The sequence below is a fragment of the Manis javanica genome, chromosome 6, assembly GCF_040802235.1.
Source record: "Manis javanica isolate MJ-LG chromosome 6, MJ_LKY, whole genome shotgun sequence".
NCBI classification, from domain to species: domain Eukaryota; kingdom Metazoa; phylum Chordata; class Mammalia; order Pholidota; family Manidae; genus Manis; species Manis javanica.
The window spans coordinates 145,299,660-145,310,125 of record NC_133161.1 but is presented as its reverse complement, the minus strand read 5'-3'; the positions used below and the strand labels follow the sequence as shown (position 1 = coordinate 145,310,125).

Here is a 10,466-nt window from a genome sequence, read left to right as displayed (position 1 = left end):
TACAGATAACTTATTTGAAAATTCCAGTTTATTAAAAGAAATAACATCTTCACCCCAGTCAAGTGAAAACTGAAAATATCAGACTGCAGATTTTGCGGGGGGGGGGCGGGTATGTAAACTTTTACATGTTTCCTATCCTTTGAATAAATGCTATTGTAGCTCAAGTTTGGAAAGACACTGGGAAGCTACTTTTTTAAAAGCACTCTTTCCATAGCTAACTTATAAAGTTTGCTTTTTCTACTAGTATAAGGGAAAAAAGAAGAAAGCTGTTTCCATTCTGTTTTAGTATTTCTTTGCCCCATACCATATCCTCCTTCCCCAAAGTAAGCAAGTAAATTAAAACAAAAAACAAGAATAGTAAAAGAAAGAAAAAGAAAAAAATTAATCTCTTCCAGTTCTCAGGAGTGTTGTATAACACTAATCAAAATTAGCATTGAGGACTGATTTTTTTTTCCACCAGCCCTACATTTTTCAAGTTGTAATATACTATTTCAGAATACTTCTATTTAATTGCTTAATGATTCCAGTCTACAAATGAGCAGACTTGGCTCTGTTATAAACAATTGAATTGGGGGAAAAAAATATGGTAAGCTCAACAGTCATTCACTGCTCATAAAAGACCTGTGTTTTTCATGACACAGGTGTCAGTGAGTCACATGCAGTGACATTTGTCAATCTGTTAGCGTTTATGTAACCTTTTATAGTTACTCTGTAATTTAGACTTGTGCTATTATAAACCTTGGATCAATTGACAAAAAAAAAAACCTGTCATGTAGGATATTGAAAAAAATGCAGTAAGATGTGACCCCTTACTTAAGGGGGGCCAAAAAAATCAAACTGTTAACAGTTTGAATTTCAGATTTTTCTGTTAATCAAAAACATATGGGAGAATTAGCTCACCTTTTAATTGAGACTGAGAAGGAATGAGTACACACATTAACTTTAGTGGCAAGAGTGCCGCTCTAAAGAAACCAATCTGTCCAGGGAATTGTCATGACAGAGAAGTTGGCTTTTTATCCCATGGTGCCAACGTGTATGTGTATAAGTCATAAAACACAGGGAGTGTTTAAGGGCAAAACTGTAGCTTCTTAGTGTACAAAAGCATTTGAAAAATATTCGCACTCAGATCAAATAAAACCTTAGTAATGGGGCTGTGTGTGAGTCTGGTGGTATCTGCTCAGGAAGAGCCCTGTGCCAGCTCCAAAGGGATGCCGCTTATTTCTGAGATAATGTGCTGCAGAGCTGGTGGGAAGACAGGTCCCAACTGTAAAAGCCAAAGAAAAGCTTTGTTTAACTTCAGCTTATCCTAGGGTTCTTGTTCTTCAGCTTCCTGAAACACAAAAGATTAAATGGATAATGTACTTGGGAGGAGTGCGATGCAAGTAGCTGGCATTATGAAATACATGTATATTATTAGATCTGGTCTCCATTGTGGTGGAGGGAAATACTCTTAAATGTATTTGTTCTCCCAATTTAAGTTTCAAAAGAAATATCCTGATCCTTTTCCTTAATACATAGTTCTCAGAGTCAGTGTCCTTAATTCATAGCCCCTGCCTTGAATGGACACTTGGATGACCCATAGCTCACTCTCTCTTTCTCTCTCTCTCTCTCTGTCCCCCCACCCCATTATTATGAACAAAATCTAATATACAAAGAAGTAGAGAAGACAGTATATGAAATTCACCCATCACCCAATTTGAAATTATTTTTTGCCTTATTTGATACAGTATGTGTATATGTATTTGGGAGGGGGAGCTGAAGTTTTTAAAACAAATTACTGACATTTTACCCCTAAAACCAATATTCATTTTTTAAATAGGGACATTTTCCTATGTAACCACACCTGTATTATATCTAATAAAAATTAACAATAATTCCCTAATATTAACCATAACCAAACTTCTCATGTTCAAGACTTTCCCAGTTAGCACCCCAAATCTTTTTACAACTAGTTTCTTCAAATTAGTATCCATCCAGTTAAGGATCACACATTGCACTTGACTTAGTTCATTCCTTAAATTTCTTTTAATCTAAAACAGCCCCCATCTTTATTTTCCATGACCCCAGCTTGTTAGAGAATGTGCTTGATTTTTAAAAAGACAACAGCCCTCAATAAAATCTGCTTTTTGTTTGTTTTTCTTGATTTATAATAAAATCATTTTTCTCCATATTCTATTTTATAAGCCCTTGAGGTATTTCATTGGTGCTCTAGGCTAAGAAATTCTGATCATATGAAAAATAAGTCATCCTACCTTTTAAACCTGATAAACCCCAAAACTGAAAAAACAAATCATGCACTACCAACCCTGAACTCATAGTCTCAATAACTAAATAAGAGAAGTTAAAAATCAACTCCAAATAGTACAAAAATTCCCCCGTCAAAATGTCAGGCATATCAATATTAAGTCAGTCTCGTAATACCATGATTTGTTTACAGCAAAACAAAACAAGCAGATATTATTTCACTGAAAAAGAAAAGATGTATTTGCATGTTTAAAGTTTATTATTCTTGGTGGTGGTAAATGCAACCCCAAAGCCTCAAATAGTCTTAGAATTTTCTCCCATTTAATGGTAGTAGGGTTTAATTTCCTAATCCTTTGCATAAAACAGTCAAATGGGAAGCCCTCCATACCACTGATAGAAGACTTCTATCTCCCCCACCCAGCTCCTCTAATTTCATACAGAAAACACCTAACAGTCATAAAATCTGAGACAACCGCATTAGAGATGGGCCAGACAAGAAAGCTAAGGAAAGAAATCAAACTGTGAACCTCACCATATAAGAATGTTAGTCTGTGTCTTCTAAATAAACAGAGACCTTTTTTTCTTGGTTGAGTTTTTCCTCTTCTTTTCTGTAGCAAAGAAGCAGAGACCAATGTCAGGTGAACAAGACAAGATTCAAGGGAACCAAATCTCACAAAGCTTCAGGTGAGGTCTTCTTCCTCCAATATTTTGGGAAGAATTAATGCATCTGGGAGTAGACCCAGCCGACATTACAGAGAGCTAAGCCACATAACGCCATCTAATTAATGATACTTGTGCCTTGACATGGCCCTTTGTATCTAAACTTTGACACTTTTCCGGATACTTTTAGGTAAGAATATAATTTGGGAACTTCAGGGATTTAAAGCAAACATTTTATTTTGCCATTTAGTATCTTACCTCCAATTCTACTTCTCATTCAAAAAAAAAATAGTTTTGTGTTGACCTAGAAGTCATCTTTATTGATTATATTCTACTCAAACCAGAATCTTACAGTTGGGCTCACTAGTCTCCTTAAAATATTCAATTTACTTCAGTAAATATTTCTTGAGGAAAAGAAATAAATGGTACTGGGACAACTAAAAAACTACAACCGCAGAAGAATGAATTTGGACCCCTGCTTTGTACCATACACAAAAATTAACTCATATGAAGTGGACTTCATCAAAATTAAAAACTTTTGTATTTCAAAGGACACTATCAAGAAAAATGAAAAGAGAGCCTACAGAATGGGGAAAATAATTGTAAATCATCTATCTAATAAGGCACTTTTATTATATCTAATTTGGACACTCCAAAGTATATAAAGAACACTTACAAATCAACAATAAAAAGACAACCCAATTTTTAAGTGGAAAAATTATTTGAATAGATGTATCTCCAAATAAGATACAAATGGCCAGTAAACACTTGGAAAGACACTCAGCATCATTAGTCAGTAGAATATAAATCAAAACCTCCGTGAGCCACCACTTCACATCCACTAGATGGCTGTCATCAAAAGGAGAGACGTCTTTAACAAGGACGTGAACAAACTGGAGCCCTATACATTGCTGGTAGGAATGTAAAGTGGTGCTGCTGTTGAGGAAAATAGCCTGGCAATCCCCCAGAAAGGTAAACACTGAGTTACCGTATGTCCCAGCAGTTACTCTCCGAGGTAAGTGCCCAGGAAAATTGAAAACATGTCTGCACAAAAATATTAGATGAGTATTCATAGCAGCATTAGTCATAATAGCCAAGAAGTGGGGAAAATCTAATTATCCGTTAACTGAATAGATCAACAAAAGGTGGAATATACACACCATGAAATATTATACAGCAATAAAAAGGGATGAAGTTACTATACATGCTGTACATGGATGAACTTCTAAAACACTGTGCTAAGTCAGGGAAGCCAGACATAAAAGGCCACATAAGGTCTAATTGCATTTACATGGAATGTCCGCAACAGGCAGATCCATCGAGACACAAGGCAGGTTGGCAGTTGTCAGGGGCAGGTGGGAGGGGAAAACAAGGATTGATGGCTAAAGGGTATGGAGCTCCTTTTGGGGTGATGAAAATGTTCTGGAATTAGTGGTAAACGGGTACACAACTTTGTGAATACTAATAGGGTAAATTTTATGGTCGGTAAGTTTTATCTCAATAAAAAAATATTTACTGAGCACCTCATTATCAGCATGCCTGACTTCCCTAGGCACTGATTCATAATGCCGCCAACCGCTCAGTGGTTCTTACAAATGTATGCTTTACACTGAAAGTAAGGAATGTCCTAGAAGAGTTTTGCATAAGCAGATTGTAATACCAAATCCCCTATAATCAAGCCTATGATGAAATCTTATGTGAAATTAAGAAAAGTTACTTTGTAAAGTTACTGATTGACACCCTAATTTATCCATTGGATGAGTTTGCATTATTTTATGTAAGGTTTATGCAAGGGGAAGAACACCTGCTCAGTTATTTAGACCCAATGTAAAATACCAAGAGTCACAATGACAGTGTTAGAGGACTTTCCCAGCACTGCGCAGCCTTACGATTTTATCTCCACCACTTTCTGAGCTCTTTCAGCCCATCGCTTTTTCCGGAAATGCTGGAAGAGGACCACCACGATTACTATTATGACCATCAGTGCACAAGCAGAGCCAATGGCCAGAGCCAGGAAGTAGATCTCAGAAAAGCGTGCTGTAAGGAGAATAAAATTAAGTTATGTTTCTAAAAAGAGGAGGACTGTGATGAAATCTAAGATAGAATAGGGCTTATTTTCATCATTAAATGGAATCATCCTTTCTCCCACCTGGTGAACTCTAGCAGCAGTAGGAAAGTCATGCACACCATCTTAGTGGTTCTCAAACTCGTGTCCTAGGGGCAGCAGCAACAGTTACTTACTTGGTAATTTTGAAATGCAAGCTCTCAGGCCCCACCCCAGACCTACTGAATTATGGGTGGGTCCCTGCAATCTGTTTTGACATGTCCTCCAGATGATTTTGATGCTTGTCAAAATTTTGAGAACCTCTGGGCCAGCTCAACTACTTAGGAGGTAAGGTTATTGCTGACCTGTTTAAATCCAGCACCTGAACTCTTTCTTCCTGACTCCCTCTCACCTCTGTGATTCAGTCACTTCATCAAGTTTATTATGGGCCTCCTGTGTCCCAGGCACTGTGACGGGATTGCAAAGCCAATAAAGACATCGTCTCTAAGAACTCCTGCCCACTGGAAAGATAGGCAAGTGAATCAGCAACTATAGTCCAGGGATGAAAGATGTAAGAGGACACCCAGAGGAAGGGTCCTTAAGCCAGGCCAGAGTCTGTGAAGCCTGGGTCTCCTGTCTTCAACTTGACTCCTGATTTAAACTTCAATAAACCCTCAGAGCCAGAAAGGACATTAGAGAATGTCTAGCCCAGGGGTTCCCAGCCTAGAGTCCGAGAAGGGAGGGAGGTGCCACAGGCCCACAAAATCCATGCCATATTGTGGGTGTCCATTTTTTGTGGGAAGCACGTCTTTCATTAGATTCCCAAAGAGTAGTGATCCTGATAATGTCTGAGAACCATGTGTTCTTGTCTAACCTGTTCATTTTGCAGATGAAGAAACTGAGGTCCAAAGACATTACTTCTTCTAGTACTCAAACGACTTCTCCAAGGTCACACAGCCTCTCTACTGATAAAGCCTTGAAGGATGATACTAGGAATGAAAAGGGGAAATCATACCACTTTACAGGCTTATATGTTTTGGGTAGTGATACTGTGTGTGGGTTAAGAGCACGCACCAGAGAGAGCTAGGTTAACATACCAGCTCCACCATTGACTAGAAGTGTGACTGGGGGCAATTAACTTCTTTGAGCCTCAGTTTCCTCAATGTATAAAATAGAAATAATGATATCCATTTCTCAAGTTCTTATAAAAAACAAATTATTCATGTAAATTGTCCCATGCTGTGCCTGCACATAATAAACACTCAATATGTAGTAGCTATTGTTATCTTCAGTGCAATTCAGAGTTTGGGGAATTTTTACATTTATTATCTCTTCCTCACCATAATCCTCACTATATTATTCTCACTTCACAGGAGAAAAAAAATAAGGCTTATTTACACCTCATACATGGTAGTAGTAACTCACACCCAAATTTACAACTTTTCAGTTTTATGGACTTTGCTGTTTGTTATCTGGCAGATTTCCAGGCTGTCCTTAACAGGACCACAGGCAACACAATGCATTAGTTTGGAGCACAATTTTGGAGTCAGAGATGCTTGGGTTTGAGTTCTAAGTGACTCCATTTATCAGCTACATGACTTTGGACAAGTGACTTAACCTCAATGTGCCTCAGTTTCCTCATCAGTAAAACGGGGCCACTAAGAGCACAATAAGCTATTGTGATATATAAAGATTAAATAAGATCTGTGAAGCCCCTGACATGTGGGAAGATCTCAGTAAACAGTAGCTCCCATTATTGGTATCTCCCTTGGATGAGAGGATTGAATGGACCAGTGCCTGACACAGAGTAGGTTCTCAGTAAGTGTCTTGTGAATAAATGAGTGAATGAACAAACCTATTGTTAGCCTTTTACCAGAGTTGATTCCTCTCCCTTTCATGATTTCAATGCCATTTTTGTAACAGATTCCCTGGATCCCTTTGTTTTACTTTCTGTTTCTTTCCACAGCCAAACAAGGCCTTTCTCTTTTTTACCCCAGTCTCCTTCTGTGGTTCCAGATTGGGAGGGCTGGTTCTTGTCTGTGCTTTGTCAGCTATCACAAAAGACTGCCTCTCTCTCTACAAGCTCTTATGCTTCCCAAAACTTTTTCTCTGCATGACCTACCAGTGTGCACGACGCTGAGCCGTATCTCCCCTATCAGCCCGTCAACGTCAGGGGGGTTCTTCACTTGGCAGGTGTACGTCCCATTGTCATCAAACTGCAGCTTCCAGAGGATGATGGAGGCATCATACCGCTCAGGGTTCCCGTCCCAGACCACCCGGTCCTTGAAACGTCCACTCATGGGTTTGAAGGGATCCATGTGGTAGTAGAAGACCTTGAGAGGAGAAATAGCAAATGGTCTTCCATGACACCTGGGCACGGGGGCTGAGCTGGTGGACAGGAAGAGAAACCCCAGCACCCCTCACTGCTCTGCCTGTCTGCAGCTCTCTCGCCAGAACCTCTTGCTTGCCCCTTCACCAGCCTCTCAGTTCTGTCAATCTCCATCCTAAGAATTGTCCCCAGTCTCACCCTGTGCTTGTTCCTAAGAAAAAGAAAAGAAAAGCAAGGAGCAATGGGCTGGTTTATTTACCCAAGAGTCCCTGGAAAATGACAATAATCTACTTACAAACTGTTCGGGCCCTCCTTCCCGAGGACGGAAGTTCCAGGTCACTGTTAGTGCGTCACCCACAGGAGCGAAGCTGGAGAAAGTGCATTTTAACCGAACATCTGTCCCATTGACAGCCTCCACCACTCGGGAGGTATAAATTTCCACCGCTGCTATAGGCCAAAGAACTGCAGTGAAGACAAGGACAAAGGAGAGTTAACAGAAGATGTGTGTGAAGAGAACTGCTGACACTGCCAGAATAAACGTCTGGGCAGAGCATAGGAGCAGCTGCCGTACCCGGCTCTCAAACTTAACCCCAGCAGAGTCTGCACACGCCTACCTACAGGCAGCCTTGACCCTCCCATGCCACACAACACCTGGAAACCGCTCACAGCGAGCCTTCCTGGTGCTCTCACTTTCTCCACGGCGTGAGACCCTAGCTTCACGGTACCCACTTCACAACTGTTGGAACAAACTGCAAACATCGCAGATAAAATCAAAGCAGAAACAAAAACATCAAAACTAATCGTAACATGAATTAGACATGTATTCACATTAAGCATTATATATTGAGTGCATATGATCCCCTAGCTGGTAGGTTTTCCAGAAAGGGTCCTTGGTGAGTGGGTTCCTTACTTTTCCTCATCCTCTGCAGAAACTGAATTAATCAGCCCCGGACGGCTGATATCTGCCTGCACCCCTGGAAACTGTGCCACGTGGCATTTTTTACCATGATATTTATGTTTAGAAATTGCGTGTCGGGGCAGTTTCAAAAGCACAATCTCAGCTTGCCCAGTGCCGCCGGGAATGCCAGGCCAGACCTCCACACACAAATCCAGCGGCCGGGTACTGCCTGCAGCGGGAGGTTGAGGGCAGCCACCACAACAATGGTCTGTAACCTGAGATGAGAAAGCCCTCTCTGTGCCCGATTCACTAGCAGCCCACACGCACCTAAACCTGTTCATCCAAGAGCAGTTCCCCACCAGCTTCAGTTTCAGTAAAAGTCAAAACTGAAATGAACCTCAGCTACGGCTCAGGCTTCCCAACAGCCCTTGCAACTTCTTAGACGACGAGCTAAGTTTAAAGGGGAGGCAAGAAAGGGGGAAATGCCGAGAGAAGCCCTCCACCCTCCAGCTCTCACCTGTCAGCTGTATGCCAAGCAGCAGCAGCTCGGCCCGCCGTGTGCCCTTGCCGTCCATGAGGGAACCCAGCCCTGGCCCCGGAGACCAGACCGGGCAGACGGAGGGCACCAGCACCCTGCCGAGGCCTCTCCAGGCGGACCAAGCACCGCGATTTCCCAGAGAGAGGAGTCAGCCCCTCACCTATGGGAATCTAAGCACCAGCGCGTGCCTGTGACTCATCCTGCTCGCCGGTGCAGTGCTGGAATGAAAGGTGGGGCCTCAGCTCCCAGCCCAGCGCCCTCCTTCCTTCCCTCCCTCCCGCCCTCTGCACTACAAGCGTGCCTGCACAGAGTGCCCAAGTCTGCGATCCTCTCTTTACACCGAACCTGACTGGCTGTGGCCTCGGGATGGCCTTGGAAACAGCCAGAGAAGGTGATGCCAGTCTGAAATGGCCCAGGCTGCTCTGGGTTTGGCCCACACATGCTACTCTTTCTAAGCAGGCTTCAGTCTTGCCTGGACAGTGAATGTTGAAAGCACCTTGCAGTGATTGCGCTGCCCAAGGGGCCACCCCGGGGCCACAGTAGCTTCCGCTTGATCCACATCTCCGATCAGAATCCCTTAGGGTCGCCTGTGGACAAATAGTCCTGTGGCTTGTACCCTCAGCCTTAGCCAGACGTCACCACAAGGGTGTCTGCCCCTTTTCCTGCTTATACCTTCCGAGACCTGCCTAAAAGCGACTGACCAGAATGAATTTCAGGATGTAATGATCCTTTATCTTTAAAGAACAAGCAGAAGTCACCCCTGCATATTATGTCATCTCCACAATACTCCTGCGAAGTGCTCCCATTTTACCAGGGCGGCCACCGCCCAGAGATGGTAAGTAATTTGCCCAAGGTTGCACAGCCAGTAGATAGCAAATGTGGAACTCAAATGTAGTGCTTTTTTCACAGTTACAGCTAACAGGAACCATCAGGCAGAGGGCTCTCAAGAAAAAGATTTTCATAGGAACATTTTTTGTGCCTCAGATTTCATCTGCCATTTTTAGGGCAACCATCTGTCTGAAAAATCTAAAAAGCCAATTTAAATGAGAAAAGGTGCCACCCTGTCTGGAAAGAGGGCCGGGTAATTGTTACAGATTAATGAAGTAGCATTGAAACAGCCATAGAAAGGAGCTGAAGAGTACACATGAATTTAAGAACTAGGCTTGACCCGGGAATCAAACCCTGAACAGAAACAAATTGTCCTTATCCCCAGATTAGCAGTCTAGAAACTAGTGATTCATAAAATCTGCTGTTTAAACAGGAAGGTTGCCAGGAGAGGGAGGAAGGGCCAAGCTGACTAGAAAAGATATAGCAGCATAAAAAGAGAAGAGAAAACACCACCAGGAAAGAGGCAGATGGCACAGGTGAAGAAAAAGAATAGAAAAACAGCAGGAGAAAGATGTCATGGCCATGGAGCAAAAAAAGGTAAACCACCAGAATCGGCTGTTGGAACTGAGAAACCCAGGGGCCACCCCAAAGGCAGATAGGGGGGCAGCGCGCTGGCATGGATGTACTGTTGCGATGAGAGTTTGAAAATAGCATGGCCCCTTTGTCAGCTCTGGACCTCAGCTGGACTCGGAGTGCTGGGGGGGACTTTAAAATGGTGATGGGCTAACACGGAGCCTCTATGGTATGTCAGCCCAAAGAGCTCAGCGCCAGGAGCCCGACAGAAAAGGAGTTTGAAGGAAACGTGAGCCTCTTGGTTTTCAACTTGCAGGGCAAGGCAGCTCAAGGTAGGCGAGGTAGAAACCTG

At 42.4% G+C, this 10,466-nt stretch overlaps 1 protein-coding gene across 2 annotated transcripts; it reads right to left on the bottom strand.

The window, feature by feature from the left end:
• Positions 1 to 10: 10 nt before the first annotated feature.
• MPZL2 (myelin protein zero like 2) lies at positions 11 to 8,954 on the bottom strand. 2 transcript variants are annotated; one of them, XM_017642363.3, is made up of 6 exons: positions 8,693 to 8,954; positions 7,573 to 7,739; positions 7,071 to 7,281; positions 4,794 to 4,941; positions 2,777 to 2,852; positions 11 to 1,330 (listed from the first exon to the last, which is right to left on the bottom strand). In XM_017642363.3, exons 1-5 carry the CDS (start codon positions 8,748 to 8,750, stop codon positions 2,789 to 2,791), a joined length of 648 nt encoding a protein of 215 aa, XP_017497852.3. In that variant the 5' UTR covers positions 8,751 to 8,954; the 3' UTR covers positions 11 to 1,330; positions 2,777 to 2,788. The 2 variants fall into 2 exon arrangements, with proteins under 2 accessions (XP_017497852.3, XP_017497860.3); XM_017642371.3 differs by having other exon boundaries at positions 11 to 1,264.
• Between the last annotated feature and the right edge of the window lie 1,512 nt (positions 8,955 to 10,466).

Coding starts and splice junctions, on each gene's coding strand:
- MPZL2 (XM_017642363.3), bottom strand. CDS start 8,750: ATGGACGGCAAGGGCACACGGCGGGCCGAGCTGCTGCTGCTTGGCATA. Junction 4,942..7,070: donor GCTCAGCGTCGTGCACACTG/GTAGGTCATGCA, acceptor TTCTCCTTACAG/CACGCTTTTCTGAGATCTAC. Junction 2,853..4,793: donor AAAGTGGTGGAGATAAAATC/GTAAGGCTGCGC, acceptor TCTTTGCTACAG/AAAAGAAGAGGAAAAACTCA.